This window comes from Paralichthys olivaceus, chromosome 10, assembly GCF_024713975.1.
Source record: "Paralichthys olivaceus isolate ysfri-2021 chromosome 10, ASM2471397v2, whole genome shotgun sequence".
In the NCBI taxonomy this organism is placed as follows: domain Eukaryota; kingdom Metazoa; phylum Chordata; class Actinopteri; order Pleuronectiformes; family Paralichthyidae; genus Paralichthys; species Paralichthys olivaceus.
Genome location: NC_091102.1, coordinates 8,803,043 through 8,823,204, shown reverse-complemented (window position 1 = coordinate 8,823,204; position 20,162 = coordinate 8,803,043). Strand labels below are relative to the sequence as shown.

The window sequence follows — 20,162 nt, the reverse complement described above, 5'->3', positions numbered from 1 at the left end:
CGGGGATTACAACAACATGTACAAAATGAGTACAAAAAAATTAAAAATACAAGCAAGAAAGAAAAAACTAAGTGCTAAAGAATATATTTTAATGCAGGGGGATAACAAAAGAAAAGAAAGTATTTGAAAATGTTAAAATAAATGTTAAACTCATTTCATATCACTCATGAAAGAGATTACAGCGGCATCAATGTAAAAAATAAAGAATATATTTTAATGCTGGGGGAAACTACAAGTAAAGTGTCAAATATTTCTATTCAATATTCATTCATTCATATTTATTTCGAACGACGGAGATTACAACATCCACTTACAATATGAGCACAAACATTTCATTTAAATAAGAAATAAATAAATGTTGAGGGGACCTCAAAGTACAATCTGCTTAACTTTAAACATCCAGCGCTGGATAAAGCGTCACCGCTAAGCACCGCCTTTTCCGCATGTTCGTCCAATCAACTCCTCCCAGTGCACCGGAAGTTTTGAACGAATCGTACGCGGGAAATCAGTGAACTCCTCAGCCGGACAGCGGAGCAGGAAAAACACCCGGAGACTCGTGAACTGTGAGGAAACTTCGGTTTGAAGAAGAAACACACACAGCTCGAGTGTATTCGGAGCTAACACACTTCAGCTAACAGCTCACGCACGTTCACGTGTTATCCACCGGGCGTCACGTCAGCCACGTACCGTTCATCAGACTCGCTCAATCCCGCTAAGTTTGATGCTAACCGTGTTAGCTCGTGGTAGCGTTCGTCTCCAGCGGCTGTGTAGCTAGTTTAGCTTTTTAAACCAACCCATTATCACCTTGTGTCCGTGATACAGCGTCTGTATCTGACAAAAAAACAACTGACTTGTAGCTGCAGAGTCATCATCAGGGGATTTAAAACAGCGTGAAGCAGTAAATTGACGTGTTTTTGTGTTTTACCCCCCCTGAGGTCGGTGTTGGATAAAAAACGGAAATGAAGGTGGTAACGTGTGAGATCGCGTGGCACAACAAGGAGCCGGTTTACAGTGTGGACTTCCAGCACAGCGCAGAGGGACGAGTTCGACGACTGGCAACAGCCGGAGTGGACACCACCGTCAGAGTGAGTGGAGGATGAATACACATACAGAATCACTGTGACGATCACGAGTGTGATAATGAACATGCATCTGTGTGGGGAAGGAGCAATGCAGCACACAAGAGAAAGCTCAATGACTCGTGGGCATGCATCTGACCAGTGTTTGCAGGACTAAAGAAGTTGGGCGGTAAACATGTAAAATCAGTTCAATTTTATTTGTAAAGCGCCAGATCATAATAAAAGTGATCTGAAGGTGCTTTACATAAAATGATCCCAGCCATGAACCCAACTATTCCCACATGAGCACGCTCTGTGGCGACTGTGGAGAGAAAAACCTGTAAGAGAACCAGACTCAGACCATCTGCCCCGACCCACTGAGGTGAGCAGAGGAAAGTGGAGGAGAGAGAGTGAGAGAGAGACCAGGAACAGTTGAGTACCATCATGTTTCAGCTCCGACAGACTAGTTGTTATAATGAAAACAATGCGAGTCATAGTTATGGAAGTGAAGATGTTATTAATGAAAGCAGTAACAGGGTGCACCTCGCCTCTCACCCAATGTCGGCTGGGATTGACTCCAGGATAAGCAGTATAGATACTGGGGGGATGGACCCTGTCTGCAAACTTGGTCCCTCTCGAAAAAGAATGAATAAATATCTGTGTTGCAAAACTCACCTTAAAGTGAAGGTATCTGCAGCATTTTCTTAAAAATACCATTTGAAACATACTTTCTACATTGATGTTGATGCAGCTGTGGCGAGTGGACACGGGCTCAGATGGGAAAGCAGCTGTGGAGTTACTGTCCAATCTTGCTCGGCACACCAAGGCTGTCAACGTGGTGCGCTTTAGCCCTAACGGAGAGCTGCTTGCCTCAGGAGGAGATGGTATGTAAAGATTCTAAAGGTCACCACTTCACAGTCTTGTGCTGTTGTTTTCAAAACAGAAAGCACATTTGGCCTTTAATAATCAAATGGTGTTTGTATTGTACAGATGCAGCAATTCTCCTGTGGAAGCTAAATGACTCTAAGGAGCCTGATCAGGCACCTGCGTTCCAGGAGGATGAAGATGCTCAGCTCAACAAGGAGAGCTGGTCTGTGGTCAAGACTCTGAGGTACACAGTTTAGATCCCACCAAGTTCAAATGTTTAAATGATGTTTTTACCTCGTACTACAGTGAACCTTCCAGTTTTCCAGACATATTAAACGTCCTCCCAGCATGGAAAATATTTCCAAATTATAAAACCCTGCCCTGTAATATTAGAAGCCACTGGAACATATTACAATTCTTCACCCACATTTTCTGAAAAACCGACAGTCATAAATGACAGACACTTCTCGATGTCTTGACAGTTCAAACTTTTAAGTTTTAAGTCTATATGGAAGTACTTATCTGCTTTTGTTTTTCACTTGCACACATTTAAAGCAGCAGATGTAGATGTCACAGCAAAGTTCAAGTTCAGGTTCTTATCATTTAATGTGTATTTCAGGGGACACATAGAGGATGTGTACGACATCTCCTGGACACGGGATGGAAACTTCATGGTGTCTGGATCTGTCGACAACACTGCTATAATGTGGGACATCAACAAAGGTCTGTCCGTAGTCAGAGAAACTGAGTGTGTGTTCTGTATTGTTTCATCTGTTAGGTTGAGTACTGAAGTGCATAACTTACTGTACAATGTGAGGATAAAGCTGATTTTGGCTTTGTATTTACAATGTTGGGTGCAACTATTTTTATGCTATAGGACAGAAGCTGTGTATCTTGAACGACCATAAGAGCTACGTGCAGGGTGTGACCTGGGATCCTCTAGGACAATATGTTGCCACTCTCAGCTGTGACAGGTATGACGCTCATTAAATCATTGTAATTTGCTGTAATTTATAGTCACTGACCTTGAGGTTTTCATCTCTTGATGCTCAAGTTGTTTGTGTTTTTTCTTCCTTCAGGGTGATGCGTGTGTACAGCGCACACACCAAGAAGAAGGCTTTCTGTATCAGTAAAATGAGCTCTGGACCACTTGCAGAGGGAGAGGTCAGTTTAAATTTAGAACTGTTGACACTGCTATTAGTCGCACCACGGTGCTACGGTAAAATCAGGAATACAGGACTTGTAAGCTTGTAAATCCCTCAGCGGACTGTAAAATGAAAACCAAACCTTCTTTCTACATTGTTTTTATTTTCCTTGTAACTTTTTTAAGATTTTCTCCATGAGCTCAACTCTCCATTTAACTTCTGTCATGGCCACTTTTTTACAACACTTCCAGAGAGATATAACTCCCTAAATCTTCAGAGACTTTCTGTTCTCCTGCCAAATTAGTGAATCATGGTTTGAGCATGTTCTCAGTCCTTCACTTCTCTGCATCTCCGCAGGTGAAGCCGCACAGAATCTTCCACGACGACAGCATGAGGTCATTCTTTCGACGTCTTTCATTCACACCAGATGGTTCTTTCCTGCTCGCTCCAGGTACAGATGCAGAATTCTCAAACTGTGGCTTTTACCTTACTTTTGTCATGTGACTCTTAGTGTTGTGAAAATAATTTGTTTAAACCAAGTTCCTTCTTTGGTTTTCACCTTTTTTAAGCTGGCTGTGTGGAGATTGGGGAAAACATCATGAATACCACCTACATCTTTTCCAGGAAGAGCCTCAAGAGGTAACTCTTCTGTGCTGTTTAGAGTCGGTGGATTAATAATATAATATTTGAATAATACAGGTAATTAATAAATCTCTGTCTGTTTTAGGCCCATCGCCCACTTGCCATGTCCAACCAAGGCTACGCTGGCTGTGCGCTGCTGCCCTGTCTACTTTGAACTGAGAACTAAGAAGGGAGAAGGCAAGGACATACACATTGGTCAACAGACACAACTGTTAATAAAGTCTTTGTAATTGTCTGTTCTCTTTATCTCATCTTTTCCTTTATATTTTCTCTTTTTCACATAGATGGTTCAGAGCAGCCTCTTCCCAACACATTCCAGTTGCCTTACCGTATGGTGTTTGCTGTGGCGTCAGAGGACTCCATCTTCTTGTATGACACCCAACAGACCCTTCCTTTCGGCCTGGTGTCTAACATCCACTACCACACACTCAGTGATCTTACATGGTAAGTCAACATTTTCCTGTGTTGTCTTTTGTTGTGTGTTCTTGCATCGACATATTTTTGAATTATCAATGGTAAAAATGTGGTATGTTTTCACTCCAGTTTATCTTCTTCATGTGTCCTCCATCCCATTTATGTGTTTCTTTTTTATCCCCTTTAGGTCCCGGGATGGTTCCTTCCTGGCGGTGTCCTCCACAGATGGCTACTGCTCCTTCCTGTCCTTTTCTCCTGGGGAGCTGGGCACTCCACTGAAGGAGCCCCCCACATTAGAGGTCTTTGTCCCAAGCACTGGTGTCGAGAAAAAGAGCAAGAAGTCGTCAGCGGGCAGGACATCGTCTCCCGTGAGCAGCGCAGCCCCGACTCCCTCTTCCCAAACCACCCATGGAAAAGATGCCCCCTCTATCACCCCCCCAGAGGAGAAGAAGAGCACCCCCAGTACCAAGTCTAAACCTCAGCCACGCAGGATCACCCTCAACACTCTGGAGGGTTGGGGGAAGCCCAGTAGTCCTAAAACCACAGCTCCTTCAGCACCTCAGACCCCAACATCAGCAAGCACAAGTGCTCCGTCCACTCCCCAACCACTCATTGCCCCCCTCACCCCCACCAGCTCCTCCAAAACGCAATTACGTCTCACTCCCCTCACCCCCTCCACCCCAAAAGTCCTCAACAGTTCTAATACTGCTGGACCCACTACTCCGAAGGGTACAACCACCCCAAAGGGGCCCACCCCAAGGTAAATATTAGATCCTTATACCACTGAGCCTTCTTATGAACACTGGTATACTTTGATTGTTTATGTGTGTTTTTACAGCTTGGACTCATAATTATTGGATTATGAATGAATCAGTTCTTGTACAAATTTGCCTCACACACGTGTGTATGTATGGCAATTTATGGAAAGGCTCAAACTTCACAAATGTGATTTGACTGTAGTCAGACTGAGGGAATAACTACAAGGCATCCTCCATCCACCTCCCTGCCCCCTAGTGATTCAAGTTCCTATGGTGATTATCTCTAAAGATGCTGTTTGCAGAGATGGCAGCAGGAAAGTTCTCTTTAAAATGATTAAAATATCCTCTATGATATTATCTGTCCTCTATCTGTATGACAGTATTCTGCTAAAGCAATAGTAGAGTTGTAGTTTGCAGCAAGGGGCTAGTGATGTTTTTGTTGGTTTGTATGTGCCCAGTACTGGCTGTGAGAACAAAGCCCTGTCTGGTATGAGGGATTCGTTGGACCCCCCACTGACAATAAAATAATAATCACTCTGCCAGACTGCTCATGGAACAATGGCAGATCTGCACATGCTTTTATATTTGCCTTGTATCTCTAACTTGGAACGTTGGCTGTGACTACTCCTGACTATTTTTACTACTAGGCAAAGAAGAAGAACGACAGAGGAGGAATGCAGTGGAAGAGTGGGCGGAGGACATTTTATTTGCATGTTTTTCGTTTACCTTCTGGGCTTTTACTGTGTGTTTTCAGGAGAGTATCTTTGACTCCCATTGCATCCAGATCTCCAGCTGTCAGCTCCCTCTTCAGAACTCCCTCCTCCACAGAGAAGGCCAAACATGGTTAGTGAGGGCAACGTCTGTGTTGTCCTTTATTAACGTTTATCACAAGAAAGTTTGATGATTTAAAAGCACATATGTTGCAGATGGAAATATTCTCCATCCTCATTGACCGTCTAAATCTCACAGTCTGCTATCTGTTCTGATTAGTGATGTAATGCACCATTTCAACTTTATCCCTCCTGGTATTGTTTTACCTGACAGTACAGGGTACCACTCGGATACCAGTCCTGCATAGAGCAATGTATGGAAGTCATTAGGTTTATTATGTCAGGTAACACGAGGTTGGGGATTCCTGTGGCATAAGTCATAACTAATGGTAGATACTATCAAAAAATGTTTAAATGACATTGACAAACTGAACTGTATTACCTGTTCATTAGTCGAGACATATCTCAACCAATTTGATCAAATACTGGTGATCAGCGTGCGTCAGAACTGCTCTGCTTTGACATGAATATGTCAAGAAATCCAATCCTTGACATCTGCTGTAGATAGACTATCTTAAGCTTAGCACAAAAGCGAGAGCTAAAAATAATATAAACTAGAAGGGTGCTCAGAGAGCAGATACCTCCGCAAGAGTAACAGCCCATCTCGTCATGTTAACCAAAGTGAAAAACGTCCTAGACACGCATGCTTATCGGAGTCATCTCCAATTGTTTCCCAAGGCTTTTTGCGTTTGTTGACAGGGTAGTAGGCTTGACACGGGGAGAGGGAATGGGGGAAGACACGCAGCAAAGAGTTGGGTTGGAACTGAACCAGTGGCCGCTGCAGGAGGTTTTAAGCCTCTGTATGCTCCAACCCTCCAAAAAGGTTCCATGGAAATGGATTCAGTAGTTTTAGTATTCCCACAGGCAAACAAACAAATGCTAGAGGTAACAATATTACCGTTTACATTTGGGGACTTTCTTTTTGTTTTTGCCATTAATTTTATTGGCTATAATCAACTTCCACTCATCATAAGTGTAACTGCTGGGATCTGGGAACACAGCCACATCACAACAATGCTATCTGATAGAGCTAGAAACAGGCAGTCAGATTTGTAAGCACACCAGTCTAACTCCTCATGGGTTGGTTAAGGATAAATCTGAACATACAGCTTTTGTTTTTTATTTTAAATACGTTGTTTTTCAAGTGGATTTGTTTGAAGCCTGTATAATCGTATGACGGCTTATGTTAATTAACCAGTCAGCAGTATGAAGAATGATCAAACTGCACCAGAGTGCAAAACTTTGCTAAGCCCTAGGAGGCTGCTTATATTTAATCAAAAGTCACACCAAAGTGCACACACTCATAGATATCAGATGAATTATTCTCTGATAATCAGTGAAGGTAAAAAAAACACCCAATATACTTGCATGTAAGAGAAAGGTGAAAAAGAATTCTCGGATCCACCCCTTTGTCTGTATCCATGCAAACGTTTTCTGGAAATCAATTCAGCAGTTTTGGCAAAATCCTGCTGACAAACAGACAGGAGTAAAAACATCTCTTTGGCAGATGTAGTAATACACAGTATAACTATGTATAAACATAATATGTAAATGAATCTGTAAAATTAATTTATAAGAAACAACTTCACCATAAAACATTAAGAATGCCATACACCTATCTTGAACATTTTCCTCAAATGTATTTCACGCTGCATATTGACTTTTTTGAACCCTTCAGTTACGGATCTCTTCACTTGTCTTTCTCCAGAACGTCCGTCTCCTCCCACTGATCCAGTGTGCCAGCCTCCAGAGTCCAAACGACCCAAGACCAGTGACCTCCCGACAAAGTCCAGTGTTGGCCAGGCTTAGTGTTTAACTGGGAATCGTCTGGTGCTGGATTTCATTAAGCAGAGTTCAAAACCACCACTGAGGCTCCCTGCAGATCTAATCCCATCGTGCTGAAGCACTCTCTGGGTTTTGATCTGTCTCTACTTGATCTCTACTCTGAGCTTTAACCTCAGATAATGAACTGTTATAAAACAAACTGTGTTGCAATTAGTATCCTTGAGTTAATTATTTTAGCCTTTTGTGTTTTGATTAATGAGCAACTGTTTTATATTTGATTTGTTTGACATTCAGCTGCTGTTGTAAAAAGGAAATTTGTCTCACTTCCTGTCAAGAACATGTAATTGTGAAACTAAAATAACTGCACTCCAAATCTGAAGAAGGGGAAAAAAACATGTGCTTCAGGGTTTGGTGCTTGTGTTTAAGGTGTCGTTCTGAGTTTGAATTATCTGAATGAACAGTTTAAGTGAGAAGCTCTTGTCAAGCATTTAAGAGTCATTTTCTATTGTCTAATAAAAGACGTTTCATATAGAGTACATGTGAATGTGGTTTTTGTTGACTGGGATAATGAATGTTTTAAATGATTTTGTAAAACATCTTAACCATGTCTATTAAATTACATTGTAAAACATCTTAACCATGTCTATTAGGATAACAATCATTTATATATCATTTAATTTAAATATAATCAGTCTTATTTGGTCTCTGAAGCCAACTTTACAGTTATAGTGAGCTGCTTAAGAAAAAAGTTGACCAATAGTCCAAAACATTTTGACTCTAAACCAGAGATATTAAAAAATGTCCCAGTAGGATTTTTTTCGAAAACCATATATTTCCATTACATTGTTTTCAATGACTTCACTCTAAATCACATGAAGATCTAAATGTTCTTTACTCTGACAGTAAACAAACAAGAAAGCTTTATTTCTAGCTCCAAAAATGGTGAATTTTCAAAATAAAAATACACGTCTAATATTAATGTAAATACACTGAAAACAAATGCACTGTTACATTTTCAGCAACTGAAAAAACACAATATCTAGTGTCCTGAAAAACTTTATGGCACTTCTGGAAGCAGCTGTGTGACTTGCATGAATGTAGAGTTTACCCGTGTGTAGTGTTAACCTCTACACCTCATCATCTCTATCATCTCTCTATCTGCAAATATCCAGAGTATTAAGTGAATAAGAAATGTTTTGACTCAACACATTTCCCACTTTCTTACTTTTCCACAGACAGCACATTTTTATAATTGCTATTTGTATCATTTTGAGAAAATGGCAGCTGCTTGGTTAGATATTGACTGATTTAAAAAGAAAATAGGGCTCAGACTCAGGGTCCAGATAAAATACAACATAACATAGATTTAAATACAAACAAAAGCCCAAAAGAGAAAAATAAAATGTTCTAAATATATTCTTAATATAAATATTGAAGTATAACGTAGAGACTGATGCCTCCACAGTTCAGTAGTGCAGTGCAAAAACACAATATCAGTCATTATGGCAAAAGGATTTTCATCAATAGCAATATAACAAATGTTCAATATATATTGATTTAAAGCTTATGCATCATGTAAGTGAGGACGTATAACACAACTGATGAACTTCAGATTTATAAAATCGTATTGCTCATCGAGTTTTTGTAAGTTTAGTCCATTAAGATTTTAAACCCACAGCAAAATATATCTTTCAACTAACAATAATGTGACATTTACCATGATAATTATAGATATCGGCCAATGTATATATATATATATATATATATATTTATCCTGACCCATTGAAGAATGGAAACATATAAATACAATGTGGGTAATAGTTTTCTTCTATAATATTACATCTATATTATTGTAGAAAAAATATTAAGAGTTTTGAGAAATTGTGGCTGTTTTGAACCAAAGCTGATGAAAAAAATACCGCATTGCAATATTAGTGTGAGACACTGAGACGACGGAAACAGAGGAGACTTTAAAATGTGAAATCATTTAATTCTCAGTCGGTCTGGCTAAATATCGTCTTCATAGCAGATGATGAAAACGGGACATTTTTTGCGTAAAGTGCGTCGTGAATGTGAAACATGTCCGCTGGGTGGATTCAACTTCCACACTAGTACACGGGCATCGTGAGCGAACAACCTACCGTGACTGCGAGGGAGACGAAAACTACATGAGTGACAGCGCGCTCCGCCAATCACACGGCGTCTGGCCGAAGGTCTTTTAAAGCTTCGACCAATCGCCTTAGTGAGGAGGCGGGGAGGGACCTGGCTCGGTTAGGCTGCGGATCAGCAACAAACAGAAGGTTACGAGTTTGAAAAATCCGACTGTTCGATTCCCGGACGGGCATTACGGCGGCGGGGAGGCTGCGAACTATGTCGGGCCTGTAACCGCAGCTCGTTGGGCCGCTTCTGAAGGCGCTCCGCCGGCGATTGGCAACATTTTTCGCGGAGGGGCTGCGCCGCGGGGACAAGCTCGCTTTTAGCTCGTTCGGAGCGGCGATGCTGAGCCGATAGCTGCGTCATCATGTTGCTTCCGACTCGAGTTGGCGAGAAGAGATCTCAAGTTAACGCCGGAGGTGAGGCTGCCCGCCGCCACCCAGCACCGGAGGCCACCCCCGGCCCCTGAAGAGGACGGCAGGCGGGCTGCGGGCGCGGGGTCGGCGGTGAGAGCCCCGTGAGAGTGCGCGGTGAAACCGGTGACTTTACATCACTTGGCGCGTTGCTCCGCTGTCTGAATTTCTCCTCCACACTTGGATGGACGGTGTGAAATGTCTCTTGACGGCGAGAAACATTTGAATTAGCGGATTTTTTTCAGGATTGAGACCAAACAGAAAGTTGTTCATGTTTGCATGGTGAGAAGTGATGATTGACAGCAGGACCCTCCAGCGGATGAGCACATCTGATGGTGATTTTCACCTGAAAGGAAATCCACTTTGTTCGGTCCATAATGAGACACGTTTGATTTAAGCTAACCACCGGAGACACACTGTTAGCCGGGTGTAGAGGAGGGTGTGTTGGGGCTCATTGTTCGGACCGGGCTCTGTTGTCTGCTGTCACCGCATCCACGTGGACTTTGTCTGGGCACGGTGGGTAAAGTTTGGACCCGGGCGGAAGCTTGTTTTTACAGAAGAAGAAGAGGGAGTGAGGTTTCATCACACCCTTTTGTAATATTATTTGTAAAAATGGCCGGCGATTGCGCCCACACCAACACCCACTACGCGAACTCTGAGGCGTTCGACCCGTCCAAACCGTGGGCGGATGGGGACTCGGTGCGCACCGGGGACGCGGAGTCAGTCGGGGTTTCTCCAGGACGCGGACTCCCCGCACGCCGGTCGCCCAACTTCGAGATGATAGACGGGCTGCTGTACCGCAAGAAGCTGGAGAAGGGCTTCATCAACTACCGGGAGGTTCTGGATGAGGACCGGAGACACGAGGCCGTCTCCACCTTTCACCGGCGGCGGCCTGGTCAGCGCCATTTCTCCCAGGAGGAGACCTACAAATGTGTGGCTGAGAACTACTGGTGGGAGGGTAAGAACATCTGACTTCTAATGACAGTGTGTGTTGGATCTGGGACTTTTTCTACATCAGGGGCCACAGTTTTTACACAGAGGGGCCAATTATATGTCTAGCATCCAGGCACAATCCTGATTTAGTAAGGTTTACATTTAAGTCATGTCATTGTTTACTCTGAGCTCTATAGCTTTGAGCAAGGCCACACATCATTGAATGTACTTATCGTTAGTAAATAAAACAAACCCACTGCCACAGGGCAATAATAGATTTCAGCTTTAGCCAGTGCCCCTGATCCGCCCCTGCTTATTGGTTATCTTATATCTAAATAGCTAAGTTTATTCATTTCTTTGTGTTGGGAAGTAGTGGCACATTAGAAACTGCTACACATCACTGATTGAATCAATCAGAGATCAATGAATGACAGACAAAGCCCTGCCTTTGATTATTTGTGAGACTTACATCCAGTGTCTTTCATCAGGATCAAAGCCAATTCTACAAGTAGAGCCTTAAAGAATATAAGAGTTGTTCACACGTCTTATTAACATACGACTGCAACCTCCCATCGCTTTTTGCTCCCATCTCTTTTTGCTATATTTTCTCATCTTGAAATAACTATTTTGCCTCACAGGGATGTACTTCCAGATCAGAGACTTTGTCCTGGGTTGTCCAGAGTGTCACCTCGTAAAGAAAACAGAGGTAAGAGTGGCAGGTCAGAGGAACAAAGGCTGTTCTGACAGGTTGCTGTACAAATTTGTAATCAGAGCTTAATTTTTCAGCATTTCACACATTTAAAATTCACACTTTCTCACCCTCGTTCTCACTTGATCTCTCTGTGTTTTGTTACTTATTATATAAAATGATGAAACTCTTTCTTTGTGCTCCTGTCAGGGGCTCGGTGGCAGGAGATGTGTCACAAAGACGATGGCGTCACACAGCGCCGACATGCTGAGCAAGTTGAGGAGTCAGCGGGAGGCGGGGCTGTTCTGTGACATCACCCTGCGGACCAACGGCCGATCCTTCTCGGCCCACAGAGCCGTTTTGGCGGCCGTCAGTGATCACTTCCAGGAAATCTTCACAGAGATGGACTCGAGCATGAAAGCAGACATAGATCTCACTGGTAAGAGCAAATACCTGGAGGCTAACACCGAGCTGTGTTCAGTTAGGTGGGCTTGGCCTCGATATTATGGTAAAACCGGAACTGTACCTAGGAGCAGTTTGTTTCTCCCTCACTGATTGCTCAGGGTTTAGTGTATCTTATTAAAGGCTTTTTTTCCCACCCCAGGTTTCAGTGAGGACAGCCTTCTATCGCTGCTGGATTTCTCCTACTCTTCCACTCTATGTGTTCGTCAGGAGGACCTGCCTGAAGTCATCGCCATGGCTCGCCACCTGGGCATGTGGCTTGCAGTGGAAGCCTGCTCCGCTCTCATGAAGGAGCAGGAACAGCAGCACCGTCCTGGTAAAGGCCTTAACTCGGCCTGTGCTGGTGCATGCCATGAGCGTCATCCCCAGCAGAGGGAAGGCAAGAGGAAAAGAGTGGAGGACAACATTAACAATGGTTTCAGTCTGATTCTGGATGTTTCAGACGAGTCTTTAGAAGAGAGTCCCAGGCGCAATTTGCGCAGAATGGCACGACCCCAAGGTTTTAACAGCCCCCCTCTGAGTCCCTCGCACAGGATGAAGCTCTTGGACTTTAAATCTCCCTCGTCAAAGAAAGCTACTATACCTCGACACACCATCAACAACCATCAGTCACAGAACTACTCACCTATACCACCACCAAATACCCGTCTTCTCCGCTCCTCTCCAGGGGCTGCCAAGGAGGTCCGGAGGTTGCTGCCCATGTCAGAGAGCCCGCAACGTAAACGAAAATGCCACTCCATCACTCGGCGCTCGTCCTCCAGATCAAGGCCCAGCACAGTATGCAGCCCTGTGAGAGTGAAGCAGGAAGTAGAGGAGGTAGGAGAGGATGAGATGGATTATGCAAGAGCACAAGAAAAGTACAAGTTGATGAATGTTCTGGGGCTACAGAGGACTGCGCTCCTTCCCAGACCAGAGGATCTCATTGGCTGGAGACAAAAGAAACGCCTGAGGAAACTGAAGGCCAACAACTATTCCCTTACTAAGCGGCGGAAGCCCCGCTTGGTCTCACCAGTGGTAACCTATGGGAATGTGACACTGTCACTTCCCCTCTGTAACCCTGTTAACACTCGCGTCCTCAACAAGACAGTGAAGGGAAAGCCTGTGGTCCCAGTCAGAGCAGAGCAGCTTACAGCAAAGAGGCCAAAGACCGCCCTGCAGCGCGTCCCTCCAAGTGACAGGAGTACAAGAAGTAAAGGTGTGTTACCAGACATGTTCCAGCCAGCATCCAGGCCTCCCTATGGGGGGAGAGAACTCAGACGGTCAGTAAGGGAGGGCAGCAGTGTCCACTTTGCTGCCCAGCAGCCTGTGCGATGTAACACCAACAAATCATTCTTGAAAAATGCAGTTAGGATCAAATCAGAACCGGCTGAATATTCTATCTCAGGTTTCTCCCTTCCATCAAACAGTCGTTGCAGCCTCACAACTCACACATCCGCACCTTCACAGAGGATGCAGTCCAGAAATAAGATCACTGTAGAGGCAGTCAAATCACTGCGTTACAACAGAAGCCGACCAGCAGCAAAGCTCAAGCGGGGCTCCACAACAGAGGTTGAGAAGTGTAAGCCCAGGGAGGAGGGGAGGAAAGCGGGGAGCCAGGGGCTGAGGGGGGTCATGGACACGAGACTGAGAGGGAAGAATGATGAACCTGATGGGCTCCAGTTATCAGAGCATGGACCCCCACCGTCCATTTACAGCCACCCTCTGTACAAAGTCATTAAAGAGGAGCCAGCAGACCCAGTGCCAGTTGTTGGACCTTTCCCCGATCCTCCCTCACCAGACCTGGGCAAACGCCAGAGCAAGCCCCCCATCAAATTACTGGATTCAGGCTTTCTGTTCAGCTTCTGTCGGTCAGCAGGGGGGCCCATGGCTGGACTGAAGAAAGAGGAGGAGAGTGTGGATATCTGTTTAACACGCTCCGTGTCACAAGTGGGGGATACATTTGTAGCCGAAGAGCCCCCCCATAGGACGCTGAGGGCCAGAGGGCCATCCAGCCTGCCTGTGGTGAAGAGGGAGAGGGAGGAGAGGAGAGTGAGCCAAAGCAGGGTTCAGAGACCCAGGAGAAACTCCCAGAACAACACTCTTCCTCTGGCCAAATCTGCCGGGTCCAAGGTGACGCGGTCCATGTCTAAGGTAGTTAATTGGGCGGGCAGTGATGCATGTAGATGACTGATTTTTTTTCTTTTTTGATATTAAGCTATCCAGGAATGGGCAATAGAAAAACAACACTGTAGAAAATGTCTAATATAATCTTTAATTTAAAACTGCACAGGTTTAATGACACGAGCAGTACCACCTGGTGTTTGTGTTAGGCACAGAATCTGTAAAGAATCATTTGAATAAAAAATTGATTCAACTCATACTTTATCTTCTTTTCCCTCCTTTGTCTTCTCTCCAGCAACAAAGTAAACAACTTGCTCTGAGCAGCAAGAACTGTGTTTTGCTGGATGCTGTACGACGGGCGCGGCTAAAACAGCTACGAGGGCCTCGTAGTCAAGCCCCTAAAGTCCCAAAGGCGGCCCACACCTGTCTGCAGTGCCCAACCTCCTACAGGGACTGCGATGCCCTGATCATGCATCGCCTCAGGCACATTGAGGGCAAGCACTGGCCCTGTCCGGTAAGCACTGGCTCCAAGACATGGAACACCAAAATGTGTTTATTTTCTATTCTCTTTTAGTTCTGGGCCAGTTTAAGTTTGTACAAACGAGCTGAACCCACAGAGATGGTTGCGTAGCTCACAGTCGCTAAAACTGTTCTGCTGCTTCATGCAACATGTGGGGAAATCAAATCCCTGTGGCTGATGACGGGTCTTGCTGCACGTTATTTATCTTCACTTGTGTTGCAAAGTGCTCACGAAGAATGTGAACAGTATTGGTCAAGACTAACTAGACCCTGAGTATTAGACTTGCACTGCAAAAATAAAGTATAATGTACAGGAAGTAAAGTCACTGTGTATCTCAAAACAATCGAAATCCACAGTAGGATATGAGCTCAAACACTCCAATTTTCTGCATTGTTAACCTGTAAGTTAGTAAAATAAGTTATAATTATCCAAAATAAATCATCAAGCGCTTGTATTAATTTTTGTTAAAGTGTCTATCTTGTTCTCTGGTCATTTCCATGATGTTAACTCTGTTTGGTTTGAACCCACTCTGCTCTGTAGCTCTGCAGTAAGACGTTCTTCCGACTAAGGAATGTACGGAACCACATACGCACCCATGACCCCAAGTTGTACAAATGCCGGAGCTGCATTATCGCTGGTTCCTGAGGCAGGTGGAGGAAACTGAGGTATGTGAAAGTCTGATGCCAAACCTGAGCAACACCTAACCTAAAAGAGAATCAGCTTAATGCTTAGGCCGCTTTGAGACATTCACTGAAGTCGGAATGTTTTCCTGAAATGTTCTAGAGAGGCTGTATGTGAGAACACAAGTGTCCATGTCAGTTGCCAAGTAAAATGTCTGGAGAATGAGTGAGCCCGTGTAAGACCGCAGGAAAATGTCCGGAAAATTCCCAGTGAGCAAGTGGACATGATGATGATGTGTCTAACATGTGATGGAAAAATTAAAAGACGCGTATCTCAAAAAAAAGGAGGAAGACGTAAACTTAGAAAGACAACGAGATTCAAGAGCTTTTGGTGATGAGGTTTGACTCCACTGTCAATGAGCTGTAAACAACAATCAGTGCTTTCTGCAGCAGAATTTATACGTCAACCTCCTTCATGCTCCACCCAGTCTCCTCCTCTCACGTGAATGTTCCAGACATTTTCCTGTTGTTGTGAACACGTCTGAAAATCCCCTGCATTCTTCACATGTGAAAGACAGAAGAGTCCTGGTCTTAAAACGGCTTTAGTTTGCACATCAGTCATCCCGAAGGTGTGAACCAAGGAGATGATTAGGTATTTGACTCTCACTCTATAAACGTCCTGCAGAAGGAGTTGTCGATACTCGACGGTACAATGTGATCACGTGCGCTCAATATCGGCATTGATTTTCTGTCTGTTTCCTAATGCTAATGTTTATTTTGCAGGATGAAGGCTGTCAGCGCCTGACACCAGTGAACCCGAGTGAAACCAGAGGCACATGATCGATCAGCGGCTTGTACATACTGCATCTGTCACACGCGAGCACAACTCCTCTGTGCGAAGGCGTGGTCATTGATTCTAATCATTGCCGTTGTCACGATTGCTAATATTATTTAAATAACCAAACCAAGGTTGCCGTTCCTGTTTTGCATTTCCATACAAGAGGTTAAACTTGAACATTACACTCAGGGGGGGCCGGGAATGCGATGCCACGGTATAAAGTAATTATAACATCACTGTTGTGTATAAAATAAAATGTAAAGTGATTGTTATAACTATTACTGCTACTCATTGTTATTATTTTTCTATGTATAGATGAATTTTGAGTGCACTTATATCATAGCTTATGTTGTAAACCTAAGAAGTGGTAAAACTGAAGGTTTGGCAGGAATACTTGAAGTGTGGCAAAACGTTGGAGTACTTGAAGTCGGAGGGGTGATAAGAGTGAGACGGTCCTGTGGGTGTTTTGGTGGGTCTCTGTCCGTGTGCTAACTTTGAAACGATACCACTTGTCTCTCCCTCCTTTCGTATCTGCTGGTCTCACACAAGTCCACGAGTCGCAGGATGCGGCCCGGGGGCCGGCGTGGTGACATCACTGCATGTGCATTTGTGGGTGGTTCTTCGTCCACTGTCTTTTCTAAGGCTGCCAATTTTCAAAAGGGAAACTGCGTCTTGTTTTTAATGTGAATCTCTGAATCGTAATCAACACAAACTGTCATTACTGGTTTTATTGATCTTTTCTTCCACTTCAATCCAAGACACCTGTTCTACTTCAAACCTCCACCTCCCCTTCTACTGAGTAAATGCAATGTGTGCACATAAAGATATGTTTCTTCAAAAATTGATTTTAGAAATAAATGAGCTGTCTCTCGCTATCTGCTAAAAGATTGAATAAATTTTTGCTTTTTATTTCCTGTTATTTGTGATTTAATTACACTTATTTGACTTGAGCTGTGAAACTGAATAACAAAGCATTGTGAAGCCTTTGAGTGCCTTTACTTGTTTTCATGAGTTAAACTACAGATGATACATTTTATAAAGTTGGGTAAAAAAGAAATGTGGCCCCATCAGAGGAAAATTCATCTAGAGAATCTTCTGTTTAGAAAGAAATTGTGTAACTTATTATTTAATAGTTTTGTACTTATACTACTAATTATATGGTAATGAATGAAAGGTATCATCTTTGAATAGTTTTATATATATATATATATATATATATATATGTGTATGTGTGTGTAATTATTACTTCCACCAAGGAAACTATTTGGATGTTTTTCAGCATGACAACATAAAATCTTGATGGATTTCCTCAAAACTTGGTGGAAGGGTAGAACCAAGAAAGAAACCTGTAAAGATTTGGGTGGATCTGGATCACGGCGCGGGTAAAGGAATATCTTTTTCACTATATTAAACATTGAGAGATAGGACCTTCTTCGACAATTTGACCTTGATGGAGGTTTTTGCTCTACTCAGTGCCATTGTAGTTGGTTTTATATATTATATATAATATAAGGGGGGCAGTGTTAACAAGTATGGTTGAGAATATCTTTCACAATTTACATTTTATAGGTCAAATGAAAAATAGAAAATATGTAAATGCAGCCCACACAGGACAGATTTATCTTGAGTAAAGCTGCAACAGTCAATTTGTTGTATTTCTGTCTTTCAGTTTTCCAGAACTCAAGGAGAAATCCTCAAACATCTTGTTTTGTTTGATCAACAGCCCAAGACCACAAGATACTGAGTTTAAAAACAAAGGAACGCAGTAAATTCTCACGTGTTCACCTGCTGCATGAAAGGTAATGACATTATTATTTAATCAAGCCTCAGATTTGTCATCTTAACTGTTTCAGCTCTAATCCAAAGAGAAGATGCAGAATTTAACTCCATGTATGATTTCCTTCAGAGAGTCTAGCCGGGATCTAGTGTGGGACTGGGCTGTATGACGCCTCTGGAGTCGGGTCAGCATTGTGTTTATCCAGTCAGGAGGAAGATGAGGAGCTCTGTCTGGAGGTTTTGTGACCTAAGAGGAATGAGGAAAAGCTTTGCTCATGAATCACATTTGTGCATCCTTCCTGACTGACTCATCTGCAGCCAAATATGCACATCTTTGTGTTGCAACATGCTCTCCAGTAAAAACCATTTACAGACTCAGGTTCTGCTGATTTGACATGAAACCCTTGATGATCAGTTTCTTTTTATTTAAGTAGACGGTCTCATTTCAATTTCAAGAGAGACCTGAGAACAGGAGGGATTCACAATCGGCAAATTAATACAACGCAAGGAGTTAATGAACATAAGCAACAATATATATACTCAGACAAACATGTAGACATGAACAAAGCAAAAATTCGAGATACCTCAGACAAACACGAGCATGGGGGGAGAAAACCAGGATGGATCATGAAGACAGAGCGGATAGAGACAGGGTGCTCGGAGATGATTCAATATGCTGTCGGTATAAAAGAGCGTGGGTGAAGTGGAGGCAGAAGGTGCTGCATGGGGTAATAGCTCATTATAGAGGATGGGAGGTTGTTGTCTCAGTTGGAGCTCAAGTTAAAATCTCATCTTCCCTCTGTGACTGTCTCTGCATCGTGCAGTCGTTTTAATTCATCTTACCTACTTTAAGGTGAGGAATTCATCTCACTGCATGAGACAGATTCATGAATAAAATTAATGTCAAGTTATTTTCCCAATCTTTAAATCGATTAATCTCAAGTTTACTGTGTCTGCCTGGTCCAGCACTTGTTGAAGAGGCTTTTGGGATTTACGTATGTTGATTTACGCATATATATATATATATATATATATACATGTATATATCCACATATATATATGGATATATTTATACACACACACATATATAGACATACAAACCAGGCCCAGAGGTTTTTAAACATCTATATGCACACAAAAGATTTTTGCAAGATTTACTATATATAAAGGCAGCATTTAACATCTATTTAAATTGTGTTTCTTTGTTTTTGGATAGAAGAGGGAATTCACAAATTGTCACACACATTTTCGAAGTTTCTTTAAAAATTTTCATTTTGAAACAAACAAGTATTTAGACTTATACAGTTAAGTCATTCCTCTATTTGTGTATTTGTGAACTGGTTTCTTTGGACAGGTTCAGTCTCACATTTTTTCTTTTTAAATTGTTTGCTTGTGTTTGAGGGAGAAACCATCACTGTAGTTTGTGAACTGGTGCTCACACAATTTCAAACCTTCTGTTGAACTCATGTGTTGCTTTATTCAAACCAACAGCACTGAACGTCGACACTAGGTGGCGGCACACACCAGTGGACAACAATGGCTGCTCAGAAACAATAAGACTAATGCAAAATGGTTCCAAACCTCATACCTCTGGAAACCTCAACACACCCCTTATGTGGAGCGTCTCGGGGAAAGGCTGTGATTATTCTGTGAGTGGAAACGTCTTCATAAAAACTCTAATCACCTGAATCGTTCTCCACTGGAAGAAACACACAACATGTATAAAAGCTATGAACTGTTGCTTGTGTTTGTGAGTTGGGGCTTTGGATGGATTGTCCTCTACTGCAGGAAAGAAGTGAGCAGTGCACAATCACATTACATGTGAAACACTGTTTGTGCACGATGAAGACTAATAATAATGGTATGTTGGTTGCATTAATGTAAAACCACGTTACCCTCGCAAGACCATTAGGCCTCAGTATCTGTTGCAGCTTATTATAGCGTCTCTTCACACTGCAGCATTATTCAGGGGCCTCGGTGTACTTTTTCACACTAGCCACCAGCGGGGCCTGACTTGGGTTACCCTTGTCCCAGCAGTGAGCAACATATGTGGGCTTATGTGAGTTTAGGGAGCCATGGGGAGAGTACGCCCAGGAACAGCTGACAATTTATGCCAGTGGGGCCCCCACATTCTCAGAGAGAGAGGGAGAGAGAGAGGG

General features: G+C 43.1%; 2 protein-coding genes across 2 annotated transcripts; both read left to right on the top strand.

Annotated features, from left to right (window-relative positions):
• Window positions 1-428: 428 nt before the first annotated feature.
• chaf1b (chromatin assembly factor 1, subunit B) lies at window positions 429-8,032 on the top strand. Its single transcript, XM_020089904.2, has 14 exons — window positions 429-563; window positions 936-1,085; window positions 1,810-1,942; window positions 2,049-2,169; window positions 2,545-2,648; window positions 2,803-2,899; window positions 3,005-3,089; window positions 3,428-3,521; window positions 3,640-3,709; window positions 3,798-3,889; window positions 3,997-4,156; window positions 4,314-4,886; window positions 5,639-5,727; window positions 7,423-8,032. The coding sequence occupies exons 2-14, from the start codon at window positions 960-962 to the stop codon at window positions 7,521-7,523; spliced, it is 1,845 nt and encodes a 614-aa protein (XP_019945463.1). The 5' UTR covers window positions 429-563; window positions 936-959; the 3' UTR covers window positions 7,524-8,032.
• Window positions 8,033-9,740: 1,708 nt separating this feature from the next.
• On the top strand, window positions 9,741-17,136 carry LOC109646084 (uncharacterized). The gene is made up of 7 exons (XM_020111780.2): window positions 9,741-11,024; window positions 11,638-11,705; window positions 11,898-12,126; window positions 12,292-14,279; window positions 14,545-14,763; window positions 15,310-15,434; window positions 16,173-17,136. The coding sequence occupies exons 1-6, from the start codon at window positions 10,679-10,681 to the stop codon at window positions 15,412-15,414; spliced, it is 2,955 nt and encodes a 984-aa protein (XP_019967339.1). The 5' UTR covers window positions 9,741-10,678; the 3' UTR covers window positions 15,415-15,434; window positions 16,173-17,136.
• Window positions 17,137-20,162: the final 3,026 nt, after the last annotated feature.

What these genes read in the sequence shown, in the direction of transcription:
- chaf1b (XM_020089904.2), top strand. Translation starts at nt 960, where the DNA reads ATGAAGGTGGTAACGTGTGAGATCGCGTGGCACAACAAGGAGCCGGTT. An exon ending in GAGAACTAAGAAGGGAGAAG is followed by an intron (nt 3,890 to 3,996) that starts GCAAGGACATAC and finishes TTTTTCACATAG; the next exon opens with ATGGTTCAGAGCAGCCTCTT. An exon ending in CACAGAGAAGGCCAAACATG is followed by an intron (nt 5,728 to 7,422) that starts GTTAGTGAGGGC and finishes GTCTTTCTCCAG; the next exon opens with AACGTCCGTCTCCTCCCACT.
- LOC109646084 (XM_020111780.2), top strand. Translation starts at nt 10,679, where the DNA reads ATGGCCGGCGATTGCGCCCACACCAACACCCACTACGCGAACTCTGAG. An exon ending in ACCTCGTAAAGAAAACAGAG is followed by an intron (nt 11,706 to 11,897) that starts GTAAGAGTGGCA and finishes TGCTCCTGTCAG; the next exon opens with GGGCTCGGTGGCAGGAGATG. An exon ending in GCAAGCACTGGCCCTGTCCG is followed by an intron (nt 14,764 to 15,309) that starts GTAAGCACTGGC and finishes TCTGCTCTGTAG; the next exon opens with CTCTGCAGTAAGACGTTCTT.